Source organism: Rutilus rutilus (assembly GCF_951802725.1).
Source record: "Rutilus rutilus genome assembly, chromosome: 18".
Taxonomy (NCBI): domain Eukaryota; kingdom Metazoa; phylum Chordata; class Actinopteri; order Cypriniformes; family Leuciscidae; genus Rutilus; species Rutilus rutilus.
Window position 1 is genome coordinate 33,219,607 of NC_140231.1, and position 20,537 is coordinate 33,240,143.

At 36.0% G+C, this 20,537-nt stretch overlaps 1 protein-coding gene across 4 annotated transcripts in view; it reads left to right on the forward strand.

The window, feature by feature from the left end:
- Nucleotides 1-2,609: 2,609 nt before the first annotated feature.
- rab27b (RAB27B, member RAS oncogene family) overlaps nt 2,610-20,537 on the forward strand; it is a 44,511-nt gene continuing 26,583 nt past the window's right edge. For 2 of the 4 annotated variants that reach the window (XM_084387182.1, XM_084387181.1), the window contains exon 1: nt 2,632-2,880. Coding sequence is in view for 1 of the 4 variants with exons in the window: in XM_084387181.1 (XP_084243307.1) it covers nt 2,879-2,880 (2 nt within the window). In the remaining 3 variants the exon portion in view is untranslated. Of the gene's footprint in view, nt 2,881-20,537 lie in introns of all 4 variants that reach the window. The other 2 variants (XM_084387184.1, XM_084387183.1) reach the window with 2 other exon arrangements.

Consider the following 20,537-nt stretch of genomic DNA (forward strand, 5'->3'; position numbering starts at 1 on the left):
ACAAGTAACATGCATTACATAATCAGATTACTTTTTGATGTAACAAGTAACACATTATAAGTAACATGCATTACATAATCATATTACTTTTTGATGTAATGAGTAAGTAACACATTACAAGTAACATGCATTACATAATCAGATTACTTTTTGATGTAACGAGTAAGTAACACATTACAAGTAACATGCATTACATAATCATATTACTTTTTGATGTAACGAGTAAGTAACACATTACAAGTAACATGCATTACATAATCAGATTACTTTTTGATGTAACGAGTAAGTAACACATTATAAGTAACATGCATTACATAATCATATTACTTTTTGATGTAACGAGTAAGTAACACATTACAAGTAACATGCATTACATAATCAGATTACTTTTTGATGTAACGAGTAAGTAACACATTACAAGTAACATGCATTACATAATCAGATTACTTTTTGATGTAACGAGTAAGTAACACATTACAAGTAACATGCATTACATAATCAGATTACTTTTTGATGTAACGAGTAAGTAACACATTACAAGTAACATGCATTACATAATCAGATTACTTTTTGATGTAACGAGTAAGTAACACATTACAAGTAACATGCATTACATAATCAGATTACTTTTTGATGTTTCAAGTAAAGGCCAATTTATACTTCTGCGTCGGGTGTGCGCAGTAGGTACGGCATACGTATAGGCGTGTACCATACGCCGTGCCCCAACACAGACATAATGCAGAAGTATAAATGCTCACGACGGCGTCGACTACGTGCGTAGCCTACGACATACACTACGGTGTACACTCGACGCAGAAGTATAAATTGGCCTTAACGCATTACAAGTGACATGCACATAATCAGATTACCTTTCGATGTAACGAGTAAGTAACACATTATAAGTTGTGCATTACATAATCATATTACTTTTTTGCATTATGTAATCAGATTACATTTTAGTGTAATGAGTAAAGCAACAAATTACAAGTAACATGTATTACATAATCAGATTACTTTTGGATGTTACGAGTAGATACATTACAAGTGACATGCATTCTGTAATCAGTTTACTTTTTGATGTTACGAGTATTTAACGCATTACAAGTAACATGCATTACATAATCAGATTACTTTTTTGATGTTACCTGTAATGCATTACAAGTAACATGCATTACGTAATCAGATTACTTTTTTAATGTACCAAGTAAAGCAACGCATTAAAAGTAACGTGCATTACATAATCAGATTTTTTTTAATGTTACGAGTAAAGCAACACATTACAAGTAACATGCATTACGTAATCAGATTACTTTTCTGAACTGCAAAGTACATTCTAATAACACATACATTTATTTACAATCAAAAAAGTTACTGCAGATTAAATATTTTCAAGAACTACATTCACAGTAATAGTATGAATTGCAGCTGTAATATAGCTAGTGATGCGTGATGTCCAATTTAGTGGACAGACTATTAATCAGAATTTCCCTCCCAATCGAAAACCAAAACTTGTAATATTTAACAATAACATTCTAAGTCCACACCAGAACTATAACGATAACGGCACCGAGAAACAATATCGTTGGAATAATTTTTGGAATGATTTTAGGAACCCATTATATCTCATAGGTTTTACTATTTTGTACTCTATTGGTCACAAATATTCAAGCCAAGTTCAACACAAACCCTCCAACCTTTCCCTTCTACTTCCATATTGAGTCTAATTGGCATTTGATAAACAATTAAAAGCTGTTGCCTCTCCACATTAGTGGTTCCCATGGAGACAGGAGTGCTGAGGCCATGTGAACACGTTTTAGATTTGCAGCTCTTCACTATATCTAGATAAGCGAGTTGTCTTCATATCACAGTGAATACATGAACGGTCACGCTGCCCTGCGCTATGTGCACACAGGAAACTGGCGTATCCATGACAACAGGTGGCACAGGTTCCGGAACGGGTGTCTCCGTTTGACCTTACACTTCTCTTTAATTGATCTGAACACAGATTGTGTCTAGTTCTATGACAAAGGGAGGAGGGATGTCAAATGTTAATAGTGCTCAAAAGGGATTTTTGCAGTCTGTTGGAATCTTCTGGAATCATAGAGTGTTTCTGTGTGAAGTTGTGCAGTTATGCAATCATTGGATAGGCAGACTTATTTTTCCGATGTGATGCATTTTATTTTGGTCTCATTTGGGTCGGCACGGTTGTCAAATTTGATTTGTAAATTGGATGCGTACAAAGAGTTCATTGTTGTTGTTGCACAAAGAGCATCTAAGTGCAGGAAGGTCTTGCAAAGCCTTTTAATGAACCCATCTCTTTTAATGAACCCATAAAACAGTCTCGTAAATGAATTAAGAATGACACCAAAGTCACTTCTAAGTCACCAAAACATTATATTATAAGAATCAATATTGTCATGTGTTTTTTTTTTTTTACTGTAATACATTTGATTGTTTACAGTAATATATTTAGCAACTTATTGTTTACAGTCTACAGATGTGAATGTTAATTACACTACTAGACGACGTTCCAGTAAGAAATGTCAGTAGCTGATTAATATTCATGAGCGGATGTCCAATGAACGCGCTGCAACCTGTTGTTGACGTTCACAGACTCCGGCGCTAGGACCCGGATCTGAGCGCGCCTCGGGGCTGGAAACGGTTCGGCTTCCACAGATTCATCCGAGAGCACGCAAGAGCCTCATGCACACTCATTACACTTGAGTAGGTATGCTTTAGTGTTTGTGCGTTTAATTGAGCAGGTTCCCTTTCGAATGAGGCGCGGTTAGAGCGAAATAAGCGGCGGTGGGGTTTGATGAGGATGAGGATGAAGAGCATGAGACACCTGTGATTACATTCAGCAGCATCAGTCACTGAGATGTGAGTAAATCACCAGTGTAAACTCGTCTCATGGTTATGAATATCATGTCTGCTACTGCTGTGAATCCGAGAGCTCGGTGTCGTGTGTATGTGTATGTGTATGTGTATGTGTGTGTGTGTGTGTGTGTGTGTGTGGCGGAAGCCTGAGTCACCAGAAACACACTGCGCAGTACCACAACTTGATCACAACAATTGTGTACATGAGTGATGTTTCCATCATACAAGTCTGAATAATCATGGCTGATACTGCTTGATTTCATTGACAGAAGTTGCCATGGTATTACCTTGTTTTTTTAGACATGTACCAGAGTATTACCACCTTTTTAGGCTATTTACCATGATAGTAGCTCGTAATCATATCTGTAACTCCTTGATTTCAGTTAGTGTTTTTAGGACACATACGGTAGTACCTTGATAGAACCATTGCATTTATTTAAGTACCATGTAAAGTCCATGGTATCACCTTGGTAATACAATCTAGAAGGCAGCATCACTTCTTTTTTTTTCTTGGTTTTATGTTGTTTCCAGGGTTTCACTCATAGTCTAGTGTAGATCTGAGCATGCTTGAACCCCACATGGATTGATATATCACCAGTAATCTCTGACTGTAAACACACTATCGATTAAAAAAGTGATATAAATGGCTAATTAGTATATTAGAGAATGTTTGCTGGTGGCTGGTTGCCAGGGTGTTGCTATGTGGATGTTTTTTTGCATGTTGCTATAAAGTTGTCAGGTGGTTTCTAACTGGTCCAAGTCTGTACATTTAAAGTTGGCATGACATGAAAATCTGTTTTCTAAATGCATATTACTCATCTTATTGTGAACAGTTTATCTATGCATGTGTTTAATTTTTAATTTTTCGACCTCGTAATGTTTAGTTAAAATGTCATAGCTGGATCTTCCAGTGAAAACTCTGACTGATTTATTCAGGACTTCTCCAATTATTTAGTCGTCTTTAACTCCGCCCCTGCAAACTTGTATTCATTTGCATCCACTTTTGAATGCCACGCCCACATCTCAACATCCAATCAGCAACTGATGCATAGAACCAAGTCCTGCCCTACATTTTTCTTTTTCGATAATTTGCTACACTCAGACGTACGACGCATCTCTTTATGAGCGTTTCAATGCTTCAGAGTTTTGGACGATGATCAAAAGTCTTACGGGTTTGGACCAACATGAGTAATAGATGACAGAATTTTTATTGTTGGGTGAACTAGCCTATCCCTTTAATTCCAGAGCTGCCCGATTAATCATTAAAAGATCACAATCTTGATTCAAACACCCACATGATCTCATTCCTACATGACAAGGATTCTCCTGTCTTTTAATAATCTTTCACAAAATCACAGCGAACATTCAGATCTGCGTTCTGATCCAGAGAGAGCCGTTATCATGTATACGAAACAGATTCGCAAACAGTCTTTTCAACCACACAGTTTCATTATTTCTGTCTTTACAATCATTCATATGATCACAGAAGTACTGGAATAAAAGATTATAGTTCAGATATAAACACTGATGTCTGTGGTAGCGATCAAAATAAATAACAATTGTATTGAGTACATCGTTACACCAGTAGGTGGCGACAAGTGACTTAAAAATGTATTTGGCATTGAATCATTCATTTAAAGGGATACTCCACTTTTTTTGGAAATAGGCTCATTTTACAACTCCTCCAGAGTTAAACAGTTGAGTTTTACCGTTTTCGAATCGATTAGACTCTCATTCCTGCGTAATAATCAAGAAACTTTGCTGCAGTACCATGGGTGAAGCAGGCGTAATGATATGACGCAGCACATGCCGCCTGATAATAGGCTACTGAGCTGGGGACTATTATCAGGTGCTGCGTCATATCATTACGCCTGCTTCACCCATGGTACTGCAGCAAAGTTTCTTGATTATTACGCAGGAATGAGAGTATAGTTCCTAGCCATATCAGCCTAGAAAATCGCAACTTTTCATTTTCCGTCGGTCTTAGTACACGATGTAACTACAGAAGAGTCAAGTTTTAAATAGGAAAAATATCGAAACTCTTTGTTCATTTTTTTGAGAGAGATGCTAATGGTCTTGTCCGGTTCAATTAATTATGCTAAGCTATGCTAAAAGTGGGACCCCCAGACCCGGAGATCGGCTGAATGGATTCGAAAACGGTAAAACTCAACTGTTTAACTCTGGGGGAGTTGTAAAATGAGCCTATTTCCAAAAAAAGTGGAGTATTCCTTTAAGAGATTGATTCCAGTCATTGAATCATTCGCTCAAACCAATTAAAAAAAAAAAAAATTCATTCAGATTAATTAAACATTTTTAAATAGACTGCAGCAATTAACATTTTGCCTCTAGTAAATCTACTAGTAAGTTATTTTGTTTAGTTGTCTGTTCAGAATCGTGATCTCTGTTAGAAACACAAAAATCGTGATTCTCAATCTGTCCAGAATCGTGCAGCTCTATTTAAATCTGGATTTATGTGATCCATTAATGTTTAATTGAGCATTTACAGTATATTTCAGCACCTTTGGATGTTGTTCAGGCTAGTTTGCTCCGTGTCATTCCCCACACACAGTGCAGTGAGTCAAGCGGCGTGTGAAAATGTTCCAAACCAGAAAAATGTGATTTTTACAGTGAAGTTCCCATGTGTGATGCACGGCACCTGAACAGAAGGGAGTTTGATGCTTGTATATTACTAACAAAACCTCTTATTGAGCGTGTTGCACTGTTGCTATTGATCTTCTGAAGGGTGTATAATAGACACAACATGAGTGTCAAACGCTTATTGATTTCAGTCACTTCAGAGCTGTGGAAATAAAGCTCTGCAGTATAAAACCTCTGTAAAACAGATATTCGTCCGCACCGCTGCCTCCATGCTTAAACTCGGTTATTGATAAGATGATAAAGCCAGCGATCATTCATAAAGAAGAAGCGACATGAACATGCAGGAGGTTGAGGAGTCTAATTAGGAGCGTCATCTATCACTGATCCATAAGTGTTTTTTAAAATCTCATTAGCGAACTACTGACGAAAATCTGAGTGATGATTGACTGTGCAAAACTCACCATTCTCATGCTGGGGGCGGTTGCTAGGGTGTTGCTATATGGTTACTGTTTGCCAGGTGTGTGCCAGGGCATTGATGTATGGTTACTAATGGGTACTGTTTGTTTTTAGGGTGTTGTTATGGAGTAGCTAGGATGTTGTGTGTGGTTGCCAGGGTGTTGCTATACAGTTCTTGGTTGTTTTTAGCATGCTGTTATTGGTTCCCAGGGTGTTGCTATACGCTTACTGTGGATACTAGTTGTTTTTAGCCAGCTGTTATGTTAAGAATGTTGTGGTTGGTTGCCAGGGCGATGCTATATGGTTACTATGCTTACTGTTTGTTTCTAGGGCTCTGTTATGCAGTTGCCAGGTGTGTGCCAGGACATTGATATGGTTACTATGGGTACTGTTTGTTTTTAGGGTGTTGTTATGGAGTTGCTAGGATGTTGTGTGTGGTTGTCAGTGTTGCTATACAGTTACTGGTTGTTTTTAGCGTGCTGTTATTGATTCCCAGGACGTTGCTATACACTTACTGTGGTTGTTTTTTTTAGCCTGCTGTTGTGCAAAAGGTGTTGTGGTTGGTTGCCACTGCCAGGGTGTTGCTATACGGTTTACTGTGGTTATATGTTGGTTTTGTTGTGCTGTTAATAGAGTTACTAACTTACTAGGGTTTTTTGGCCAATTTCCAGGGTATTGCTGAATGATTATTTTGGTTACTGTTATTTTTTAGGTTACTGTTATGCAATTGCTAGAGTGTTGTTGGTGATTGGTGGGGTTTTTCCATACATTTACTGTGGTTACTGGTTGTTTTTATCTTGCTGTTATGCAATTGCTAGGGTGTTCAGTTCAGTGTGGTTGCTAAATGGTGTCTTAGAAAGTCAAGTCAATTTAGTGGCCCAAAATTTTTTCTTATATATAATCACCTGTCCCATTACTGAATGCCTTTTCATGCAGAGTTTAAGGACATCAGCTGTTGCCCATATTAAACTTGTTTCATGTTTATTTTTATTTCAGCGACTCAGAATCTTCAGAGTTTGTTTGAAATCTAGTCAGTGTTTCAAAGCTATTTCTCTCTTCTTCTTCTTTTTGATATGCCGTGTTGTACCCTGACAGAAATCATATGGCGTTGAATAAGAATCAGCTGTCGGAGCGACTGTTTAATTAGGAACACACACACAGTAATTCTCACCGCAGTAAATCCTGAGAGGCACTGCCTTTTATCAGACAAATGAGTCAATAAAACATTCTGCTGTAACATTGAGGAATCAGTTGTAAGCCGCTGAATGAATGATGTGTTAATTCATTTGGATGGACTTCATTTATTTATTTAAAAAAAAAAAATTGTAGATGTTTAGCTTTGTTTAACTCATTCCTCAGTTGGTTATAACCAGCTTGAATTACAATAATGCAGTGGTAACATGGGACTAGTTTGATAAAATCACTTACTAACATTGTCTGTTTAAAATTACATCCAATATTTTAACTACTGTTATCATGACCACTTCTGGTTAACACCAGGGTTAAACTAAAACAATAAAAAACATTTTTGTCACTTAATAAACATTAGCCTAACTGAAATAAAGTCAACTTAAACTTTCATTTCAGTTAGTTGCCAAGGCAGCATTTCTCATTTTCATTTAATTTAACTGGTGTACTAAAATAATCATTCAGCTGATGCTTTTATCCAAAACGACTTACAAATAAGAAAAACAATAGAAGCAATCAAATTAACAACAGGGCAACAATATGCAAGTGCTGTGACTTGTCCCAGTTAGTTTAGCACAGAACACTTAGCAAGGTTTTTGTTTTGTTGAAAAAATATAATTGCATGCTAGTATAATTGGGTCAAGTGTTGGCGTGTCTTTAGCTGTTTCTTGAAGATGGCTAAAGATTCAGCTGTTCGGGTTGAGTTAGGCAGGTCATTCCACCAGCAGGGAACAGTCCAGCTAAAGGTCTGTGAAAGTGATTTTGTGCCTGTTTGGGATGATGGCACCACAAGGTGCCGTTCACTTGCAGAACACAAGCTACTGAAGGGCACATAAGTCTGAAGTAGTGAGTTTAGGTATAAGGGTGCAGAGCCAGTGGTTGTTCTGTAGGCAAACATCAGTGCCTTGAATTTGAAGCGAGCAGCAATTAGCAACCAGTACAAGTTTATGAAGAGAGGTGTGATGTGCGCTCTCTTCGGCTCATTAAAGGCCGCTCTCGCTGTTGCATTCTGGATCAGATACAGAGGTTTGACAGGTAATGCTGGAAGGCTTGCTAAGAGCGCATTACAATAGTCCAGTCTGGATAGAGCAAGAGCTCGGACAAGGAGTTGTGTAGCTCCGATAGGAAGGGCCTGATCTTCCTAATGTTGTATAAGGCAGATCTGTAGGACCGGTGCCGTTTTAGCAATGTGGTCTGTGAAGAGTTATGGTTGATGAATCTAGCTGAATGGAGAAGTTGTGATGAAGAGTTGGGTTGACCGAGACTACAAGCAGTTTTGTCTTCGCACGGTTGAGTTGAACATGGTGGTCCGTCATCCAGGTAGAAATGTCTGTCGGATCGTCTGGCTGGAATGACAGGTAGAGTTGTGTGTCATCAGCATAGCAGTGATAGGAAAAGCCATCTCTCTAAAGGACAGATCCTAGTGAAGACATGTAGAAGGAAAAGAGAAGTGGTCCAAGCACTGAGCCCTGAGGCACCCCAGTAACAAAATAGGCACCCCACCCCGTAGAGGCCCTTTGTCTTGAGGATTGACAGAAGGATCCGGTTGTTAACTGTGTCAAAAGCGGCAGACAGATCCAGAAAGATGAGTACTGATGCTTTGCAAGTTGCTCTGAGCTTCAGTAAACGAGAGCAGGGCAGTCTCAGTTGAGTGGTCACTTTTGAAGGCAGTCTGGTTGTTGTTCAGGAGTGTGAGAACGGTAGAGAGTTGGTTGAACACAACTCGCTTCAGTGTCTTTGCAATGTCCTTCGGATGAGACGTTAAACCGAGGTCCTGACTCTCTGTGGTCATTAAAAATCCCATGGCACTTCTCGTAAAGAGTAGGGGTGTAACCCCGGTGTCCTGGCCACATTCCACCCATTGGCCCTTACCAATCATGGCCTCCTAATAATCCCCTTCCATTGAATTGGCTCTATCACTCTCTCTCCTCTTCACCTATAGCTGGTGTGTGGTGAGCGCACTGGCGCCGTTGTACTGTGGCTGCCGTCGCATCATCCAAGTGGATGCTACACACTGGTGGTGGTTGAGGAGAGATTCCCTGATATGATTGTAAAGTGCTTTGGGTGTACAGTAGTACATATGAAAGCGCTATATAAATGCCTCATTCTATTCTATTCTTCTATTCAATGTATGGGAGAAGGGATCTATAGTTTTCTAAAAGTGCTGGATTTAGGCCCCATTCACACTACTGCGTTTTAGTTTAGAAACGGAGAATTAAAACGAATACGATCTCCGTCCACACCAGCGTTTTAGCTGCGTATTAGAATTGATCTCCGTCCACATTAAAACGACTGAAAACGCGGATCACGTGACCATTCACCAACACTGGGCATGCCTAGAGACTTTCAAACATAGACTGTAAAAAAATGCTTTCAAACATCAAAATGTCATTTATTAATATGTATTTGTGTCAAAATGACATATAAACATCTTTTTCCTACGCTTCCAACACGCTTGCGTGTCGCATGAAAAATAGGCGTCGGTTCTATTTCTAGCATGTACGTGTTTACCGCGGCAGTTTCTTACTGTAAGAAACTGTTCCAGCGGGTGGAGTTTACTGGTACTGAATATTACCTGTGTATACTCCATGACTGATGACACCCAATCATAGAGCCGAGCGTGAGCCTCTGCGTCATCGTTTCTAAAGTCCTCCGTTTTGACCCGTCTTCACTAAAACGCCCTCCGGAGATTCAAATAGCAAAACGAGGTCGGCAGCGTTTCTAAACTTCTCCGTTTTAGGTCTTCGTTTTTGGCGTTTTAGTCTGGACGGGAGGTGCAAACGTAGCAAAAGGTCTCTGTTTCTAAACGAAAACGCAGTATTGTGGATGGGGCTTTAGTGTGGGTTTCTTTGGCAGCGGGTTTACCCTAGCCTGCTTAAATGCAAAGGTACCGGTATGAAGAGAGGTCTTGATAATGAGTGAGTGCGGGTACAACTGAATAAGAAATGGCCTGAAGAGATGAGTGGGGATAGAATAAAGCCGACAGGTGGTAGGGGGATTGGAAAGGATGAGTTTGAGAAGAGAGGGAGAGATTCTGCAAGCGTCAGAATAATTGTTAATTTTGTTGTGGTTGGATGTTGTTTTAGAAGTGGAGACATTTGCAGAGAAGGAAGAAAGGAGTGACTGATACAAACTAAGGTCAGTGAGATCTTTGGATTTGCAAAACTTTCTCTCTGCAGAACGATACTTGCGGAGAACATCAGACAGCCAGGGGGCGAAGGCGGTGGCTTGGGCTGATCTGGATAAAAGAGAGCAAAAGTTATCCAAAGATGTCAGAGTGGAAGCAAAGAGTATCAGTTGCACTGTTTGTATCCAATGAGGAGAATGGTTTTGGGGGAGAACGTGAGGATGAAACCATAGATGATTGGCGGGAGGCTGACATCCACCTAGAAAATGAATCCATCCTAACTGATAATTTAAAGAACTTTTATCATACAACTTTTAGAAGAGTTATCAGTGTGAGACGAGTAGTTAAAGAAAGGGAGAAGAAAGATCCTCAGTAAGAACTTGTGCATCTTCTCCCTCCTCTGAAGCCCAGCGTGTCTCTTTGCTCGTTGGGTAATTATCTCAGGTCTGCCTGCTGCGCCCCACCGCAGGGGTCAGAGGTCACAGGGCTCACCAGCTGCTGAGGAAGACCCCCCCGCTGGGCGCATTACCTGCGCGCCAGGAGCCCTAAACACCCCCGGCGGCTCCATTTTAAACCCCTCGAACTAAGGGCCGTCGTTTTGGAGATAACGTGAGTGTGGAGAAAAACTCCACTCATAATTAGATTCATTTACTAGATTTCTGATGTAATGTTTTTTTACTTTAACTGTTGATTTGGCTGTTAGTGATGTGATGAAACCTCTAACACCAAGTATTAAAGTTTAGTGTGTGCATCGTCCTTCAGCGGAGATAAGGCTGCTCAAAATTCAGTGTAAAAGCCAGACTAAATTATAGTGGCTCGTCAGTCCCTCGAATGAAAATGAACAGTTGTACAAATGTGCAAATGCATTTATGTAAACACACCTAAATGCCACTTCAGAGGTGCTTCTGTGCCACCTTTGTAGTGTAAATTTGGCAGTTTAAGTGATCAGGCTGGAAACCATCACGCAGAGCCAGGGATCGACAGAGCGAGCGTTTCACTCGCATTTGCAACTAAAAAGAAATGTGCATCCTTATACAGTCTAAAAATGTCTGTTGTATAAATTTAAAGGTAATAATAAAAAGTTACATCTCATAAATGGTGTAACAACCATCTTACTTTGGAAGTCGTAAATTTGGGGATGGAAAAACAGGAATTGCGACGCAGCCTAATGTGATCATTAATCTTCAAAAGTCGTATTATTTCATTAAATAAATGCAGGTGCTGCATGTTTCACAGTTTTAAAAACACAGCACTGTTGCACTACATGCTCTTGCTTTATAAGCAGTTCACAATCAAAGAATACCATGCATTTATGCCAATAGATTGATTGAATTAAGACGATGTTAACTTTATGGTGTCTATATTGTAATATGTTGTAACTGCATATTTTATCAGCTATAGTAAAGCATAGAATATATAGAAAAATAGGAGTCCTGTTGTATTTCGGGCTTGTTGCACATTATGCATAACGTTTTTAGAGTTATCGATTTTTAGCATCGGCCCAGTATCTGTTTGTTAAGTAAGCTTAGAAATCATTTCATAATTAATTACATGTGCTCTTTGGAGAAAAAAGTAAGGCTAGTTCACCCAAAAATGATAAGGGTGACTCCCATTATAAAGCTTGGAAGAGCCAGGACATTTTTTAATGTAGGGCCTAACTCTTGATTGTATTCGTCTGAAAGAATAATGTCATATACACCTAGGATGACTTCAGGGTGAGTAAATCATGGGCTAATTTTCATTTTTGGGTGAACTATCCCTTTAAATATGTTGACCAAAGACTAAAATGTGCAGTTTTTTTTTTCTTCTGAGCTGTCTGTATGTTGTAATTGGATCAGAGGGAGTTTGTTGTGATGTAAAAATGCACAATGTTTTTGTGTGTTCAACTTTCCTTCAGTGACTGGAGAAGAGGGTCACATGGAGGAAATGTGTTCCAGCTCATCCAAACCAAGTTTCCCCCAAAGCCATAAAATAGCTAATAGATGCACTACAGCGACTGTAAAGCAGGGAAGGCCTCGGGGAGATGTTGTCTTTCACATCCTAATGCTCATAACGACGTGCCCCAAGGACCTCGGCCATCTCTTATGTATTAATCTTCTGATTAATAATTCATGATGTTGCATGTTAAAGTTAAACCTGTCACTTTCATCATTTAAGTTATGTTAGCATAATCATTTTAAAATCATTTGTGATGGCCGATCGCACAGAGGTTTGTCGTTTCAGTGGCGTCTGGGATTTTTCATCTCCTTAAGGGCGTGTGGATTCGCGAGGGCTAATTGGGCAGCCTAAATATTTAATGCGGCTGAAGACGTTAAGAAATGCCAGAGAGCTTGTGAAGGAGCCGCAGTCTGTGTGGACTTGTGGCATCTAATGGCCCTGCTCTTCTATTTAGTGTGTGTGTAGGTCTGAAACAAACCCAGATTCGCAGTCTTCTGCTGAATGCGCATTTTGCCAATATTGCACACTTGTACGCCGCACTGAACGCCTGCTTCTTTCATGATGGGAAAATCCAATTTGTTGTTCCTTTTGAAAGCTTTCCATGCTTTTTGAGCACCTGGTAAGACAGTTTGCTGGTATTTACCTAACCTGCCATTGCATGCTGCTTTCATTTGCATGTGAGCATTTGCATTTACGTGAATTCATCACCTCATAACATATTTACTTTTAGGCTTATTGTGTAATAAGGAAATCAAAGGAGCACTGTTTCAAACTCCTCTTAGCACAGGATTGTGGGGGATATTTGCATGCACAGATGCACACTTTGACATCGCCTGAGTCAGTTTTATTTGCTTAACTATTTTCATAATGCATCTATACAGAAATTCACACTGTTTATAATGCCAATGGCCATTTTCCTGTCTTTTTTTGGATTCTGTTTTAATGGGTTAATATATTCAATTGATTAGATGTCTAATCACTTTAATTCATAAAAGTTTTAACAATTTAATCAGTATTTTAAAATGCAGTTAATGCATTTTTTTGTGTCAAAGTACTGCACACGTTTTTTTTTTTTTTTGCATTTTATTATATATTATACATCGTAATGTTTATCATAATTTCCTTAAGTTAAATGTAACTTTTAATTTGTTGATTTTTCATTTCTGTGTGTATTTGTGGATCGTTTTCTCAAGTGAAATGTTGAAATGCTGGTGAAGTGACTCTTAGAGTGGCTCTGGAGCTGAAGTTCATGTCCTCGTATAGTGAGACTGAAACTGAATGGGTTTGTCTTTCGCGTCTTCTAATTCACATACATTTATCTCAAAATGCCCGTCCTGGCAAGTATCCTTGTAAACGTAGTCGGTTATGTCTTCAGTCAACGTAAACAGCTGAGAAATAAAACGCTTGTGTATCAGTTTATTGGATCCGTGCAGCTCTTAAAGTGACAGTAGCCTAATATTCCTAGTGTTTTAATGTTAATCAAACAACAAAAGACCAAAAAAATGAAATAAATTCACTCACTACTCTTGACCAAATATCTTTTCTAAGTTTAATAAGGATTAATGTATATTTAAATTATACAATGAAGAATATATTGTACATTTGATTACTTTATTTCCTGAAAACGACTGTTAGACATAGACCTGAAAAACATTTTTCAGACCTTCATATGCATGTTTGTTCTGTTGTATTTATGTATTTATTAAATGGATCCAATCCATGTTCAATAGGAATTATTTGATGATGCAGTAATAGCTAGTATAATTTAAATCATGATCAAAACACTAATCTATTTTATTGACAGAAGTTCAAATGAGAGCAAGTGACATATCGGCTAAAAACTGTCCCATACACTCGGCCACAGAAATGTGTTTCCGCAAAACGAATATAAATCCGATCTTTGATCGCTATATGCAAATTTAATGGTGTTTATTTCCACGAAAGCAACAGATATGCACTGCATTTTCTTTATCATCAGCTTATTTCAAGATCAAAGTGCGCAATAGGAGAGAGAGTGTCATCAGCACTGGTAAGATCATTTACTCTCACTACTTTTAATGAAGATGATTGTGTGTTGAGCTTCAGGATGCGACGCCGAGCTTTCAGTTAAATTTGCAGCATTTGATGCATTTATATACTATACAATACAATACAAACTTTATTTCTAGAGCACATTTTTAAAACAAGCATGTTGACCAAAGTGCTGTACATTGACAAGAAACAGTAAATAAACAGGATACAACACCAGACAATTACAACAATTCTCATGCCGGATTAAAAGCCAAGGAATAAAAATGTGTTTTAAGTCGCGATTTAAAAACCGGAAGTAATAATAATACTGTAATAATGATACTTTTATCATCGGTACTTATGGTTTGGTATGCATGGGTACATGCCTTGAAAAAGGTGTAATGACATAATTGTTATATTTTGCCTTTGTAACCAGACGCTATGTTATTCTGTTGTATTTAAGCTGTTTTCGGGGGTGAGGGGGGTTGTTATAGGAAAAATGAAAGGAAGGAAAATCTAACTTTCATGGTTTTACTGTACAGGTGAAACTCGAAAAATTTGGATTACAGCTTATGAAGACCCCAAATTCCCCAAACCCCAAAGTTTTTCATAAGCTGTAAGCCACAATCATCACAATTATAACAAATAAAGGCTTGCAATATCTCACTTTGCATGTAATGAGTCTATATAATATATTAGTTTCACATTTTAAGTTGAATTACTGAAATAAATGAACTTTATTCTTTACTCCTTTCAATAAAAAAAAAAAAGTGTTTTTGCAGCATTTGGCTTGCTGAAGTAATCTGTGGCGGGTCACATCTGTGGCGACTGTGGCGAGACGTGTCACTGTAGCCCTGTCAGATATCCGGTCTTACACACTCTCATATGTGGCGTCAACAACCAGATGCATTTACACTTGTCCACTTCTGTGTAGAATCTCAGTCCACCTCCTTTAAATCCTTCAACACCGGGTCCGGGTGTAAACAGGCCCTCGGAAGAAAAGGTTCTGAACAGAATCTTAAATGGTTCCGTCGGTCACTTCACACAGTCAAGCCAGAAATCAGTCATTTTGATATTTCTTTACTAGTGGGCGGAGGACACTATAGTTCATTCATGTAAGTGAGGATAGCAAGGTGTCTGAATACATTTTGGTTTGATTGTATATAGAACCTTCCATCATGTGATCAATGTTTGACCAAATTTTTTATTTTTTTTTAATATATTTATTGAACATTTTCAACTTTAACAAAACACTACACAGATTCCAACCACAATAGAAAAATAAAAAAAATTAAATAAAATAAAATAAAAAAAGCACATTTAACCTAGGCCTCATTTTTAATTTAAACGAAATTATACAGCTTATCAGTATAAAATTTTTTTTTTTAAATAGCCTGTTAAACATGAATTAAGTAAGTCTTCTGCAATCATTTAAGACATTTCTCCTTTGTGTTTTTTTTTTTAGAACCCTAGAGTTCTACATAGAACCTACATATAACCCTTAGAACCCATAGAACCCTTATTTCTAAGAGTGGACTGTGACATTATATTTGTGCCAACTGTAATTGATAGTCTGTGAATGGAGATGCAGCTTGTGTTTCTAGAGCTCATGGATGCGTATCTGTCAGGAAGTTTGTGTCTTGATGATAAGCCGTTTTACTGTTAATCAGCATTTCCTCTCTCAGGGCGTTCGTTGGTATTATCGCAAATGTGGTTGAATTACTGACATCAAACGACTCCTAGTTTACATGCAACTACAAGCTCACATTGACCAAGTCTGTCAGGCGCCAAAAGGACAAAAAAATGAACCTTAAAAGTGCAATGAAATATCATAACGGTAGTGCAGATAACATCACAGGTCAGCATTTTTCATTAGTCTGTGTTAAAAACATGAATGCATTAATACGTGTCAGTTTGAATATGCTAAATATCAGCATTTTAGACCGTAAAAATACTCTCAGATCTCATTTACATTTGTGTTTAGGTTAAAAACATGCTGAAGTGTGAGTGAGATGTGATCGATTGGTGAAGCTGCATCTGGGCTGTGCAACAGAAGAAACGTGCAGCTTCTGTCAGCGAGAGACACGTCTTCATCCGCTCACTGAACGTATGGCTGGATACGTGTTGCCATAGCGATTGTTGTGATGTCATTGTATTTAGCATAATGGGATGGAGGCATTCAGACAATCAATGATTTAACAACTATCAGCTCAAGGACCTTCAGGGGTTGATGATGAAGGCTTCCCTCCTCTTCCTCTTCAGCCTTGAATACTAGATTTGTACATTCTTCAGATGAAGACTCGAGTGCTGCTTCTTGACCATGAAAAACTGACGTTGAAGCTGGATTAATATTTAGAGTTAGCATGTTCAATATTATCCGTGGTTATATATATATATATATATATATATATATATATATATACACTCTAAAAAATGCTGGGTTGTTTTAACCCAATGTTGGGTCAAATATGGACTAACCCAACGTTGGGTTAAAAATGCATTTTAAAAATGGACAAATTGCATTTTGGACAAAATCTAAAATGGACAAAAATGCAATTAAAAAATTGACAAATTGCATTAGTTACATTAAAAATGTAACCCAACTGCTGGGTTTGTCCATGTTTAAATTGCATTTTTAACCCAACGTTGGGTTAGTCCATATTTGACCCAACATTGGGTTAAAACAACCCAGCATTTTTCAGAGTGTATATATATATATATATATATATATATATATATATATAAATAAAAATAATAATAATAATAATAAAAAAATAATAATAAAAAAACATTGGGTTAAAACAACCCAGCATTTTTCAGAGTGTGTATATATATATATATATATATATATATATATATATATAAATAATTATAATAAAATAATAATAATAATAATAAAATAAAATAAAAATATATATACTATATATAAACTAAACTAAAGCTTAAACAATAAAACACTTTAACTTGAATTATATAATTTATATAATTTTTGAGAAGATTGTTTTAGTTCTTATTTTAGTTTTATTAATATTTTGTACTTTTAAATATATAAATAATATAAATATTAAAAATATTAAATATAACACTTATTTTATATTTACATTTTTCCTGTTCATTTTAGTTAATTTTTTTAAGGTCATTATGTACTTTTGTAATTTTATTAGTTTTTTCGTGTTTTTTTTAAATATTGCTATTTAGATGTAATTTGTTTTTATTTCAGTTTTAGTTTTATTTATTTCTAGTTACTAATTTTAGTGCTTCAGCTTAAACTTATTTCAGTTTATTGCCAAGGCAACATGTACGTTTAGTTAAAATTTTTCAACTAATATTTATATTTTATTTCAACATTATTTCAATTAACAGATATGTCTTTGTAATAGTTTTAGTTAATGATAATAACTCTTAGTTTCCAAAGCACCATTTGTCATTTTCATTTAATTCAATGTGAAAAAACTATAGACATATAAAAATATATAAAAAAAAAATAATAAAAATGACAAAAACACAACAAAATTACTAAAATTAAAATGAAAATTACAAAATTACTAAAATTAAAATGAAAACAGAAAATATCAAATGAGAAACATTCAAAATATTAATAAGAACTAGTATCTCAGTGATGCTAAAATAACACTGAGCAGTATTTTATAAATATGAGCAGTATTAAATAAATAATAATCACTCATCAGTCCAGTAATGACCCTGTGACATCATCATCATCATCATCATCTTCATCTTCATCTTCGCACAGATCCGCGCCGCTGTTCAACATGACCAACTGCTGTTTCCCAAAGTAGAAGCTCATGCATTTTTTAATTTTAGAAATATTATATCTCAGAAAGTCCGTTTGATTTATGAGAGAATATTTAATGCACATGCATTTTTCAGGCGAATGTGCCCTGAATTCAGGCCCGGATCTGAGAGGTTTCTCTGTTAGTTCTGATTAGCTGATACTGTAGATGCAGAATATATGTCTGGATATGTTTCAGCCTCTGGCTATATTTGATATAGATCTCACGGTTTTTCCAATCAGAGGAACTGCCTTTTGGACCAGATAGATGTTGTAGCCAATTATATGCAGAAAGTAAAGGTCGTTTCTCACATTGATTTTCATTAAAACAAAACAACAGACATTATTTAATCTAATCATGTTCATTTTTTTATTCACCAATATAACAATAAACAACAATATTTTACATTATTGCAGGGTATTTTTTACAGACAAGCACCAATATATACACACACACATACATATATACACACACACACATCTATATACACACACACACACACACACACACACACACATCTATATATACACACACACATATCTATATATACACACACACACACACACACACACACACATATATATATATATATATATATATGTATGTGTGTGTGTATATATATATATATATATATGTATGTATGTATGTATGTATGTGTGTGTGTATATACAGTACCAGTCAAAAGTTTGGAAACATTACTATTTTTAATGCTTTTGAAAGAAGTCTCTTATGCTCATCAAGCCTGCAGTTAAAAAAAAAAAAAAAAAACTAAAAAAACAGTAATATTATGAAATATTATTACAATTTAAAATAATGGTTCTCTTTTTTAATATACTTTAAAATGTAATTTATTTTTGTGATGCAAAGCTGAATTTTCACCAGCAAGTACTCCAGTCTTTGGTGTCTTATGATCCTTCAGAAATCATTCTAATATGATGATTTGATACTCAGTTATTATCAATGATGGAAACAGTTGTGCTGTTTAATATATTTTTTTGGAATACTTTTTTCAGGATTCATTGATGAGTAAAACGTTAACAGCATTTATTCATAAAAACAGCATTTATTCAAAATAAAAACATTTCTAACAATATAAATCGTTACCATCACCTTTTATCAATTTAACGCATTCTAGTTGAATTAAAGTACTAATTTCTTTAAAAAAAAAAAGTTATTGTTCCCAAACTTTTGAACGGTAGTGTATATTGTTACAAAAGATTTCTATTCTAAATAAATACAGTTCTTTTTAACTTTTTATTCATCAAATAATCCTGAAAAAAGTATCTCAGGTTATAAAAAAAATATTAAGCAGCACAACTGTTTCCAACATTGATCATAAATCAGCATATTAGAATGATTTCTGAAGGATCATAAGACACCAAAGACTGGAGTACTTGCTGATGAAAATTCAGCTTTGCATCACAAAAATAAATTACATTTTAAAGTATATTAAAAAAGAGAACCATTATTTTAAATTGTAATAATATTTCATAATATTACTGTGTTTTTTTGTTTTTGTTTGTTTTTAACTGCAGGCTTGATGAGCATAAGAGACTTCTTTCAAAAGCATTAAAAATAGTAGTGTTTCCAAACTTTTGACTGGTACTGTATAGATTTGTGTGTGTGTATATATGTATGTGTGTGTATATGTATGTGGTGCTATACATATATACAGTGCAATGCATAAGTGAATACACCCATGCTAAAGTTGACTAAAAAGAGGAATAAAAAATCATATTTTGGAAATTGAACTTAATGCCTTAATTTAAAAAATTAGGAAAAATCCAACCTTTAAGGACACCAATTTTCTTTGTGAATGAATAATGTATCGTAAATAAATAAATGTTCTTCCTTAAAATACAGGGTGCATAAGTCTGGACACCCCTATGTTAAATTCCCATAGAGGCAGGCAGATTTTTATTTTTAAGTATTTTTTTTTTTAATTTTAGGATACTATGCATCCTGATAAAGTTCCCTTGGCCTTTGGAATTAAAATAGCCCCACATCATCACATAGCATTCATCATACCTAGAGATTGGCATGGGGTACTTTCCATAAGATCATCTCTCAATGCAAATCAAACTAGCTATTAGGCTAACTGAAATAAAACCATGCCAATCTCTAGGTATGGTGAAGGCTATGTGATGATGTGGGGCTATTTTAATTCCAAAGGCCAAGGGAACTTTATCAGGATGCATAGTATCCTAAAATTAAAAAAAAAAAAAAATACTTAAAAATAAAAATCTGCCTGCCTCTATGGGAATTTAACATAGGGGTGTACTCACTTATGCACCATGTATTTTAAGGAAGAACATTTATTTATTTACGATACATTATTCATTCACAAAGAAAATTGGTGTCCTTAAAGGTTGGATTTTTCCTAATTTTTTAAATTAAGGCATTAAGTTAAATTTCCAAAATATGATTTTTTATTCCTCTATTTAGTCAACTTTAGCATGGGTGTATTCACTTATGCATTGCACTGTATATGTATATATATAATACTGGTCAAAAAGTTAATAAATAATAAGGAATACGTTTTTTATGTTTTT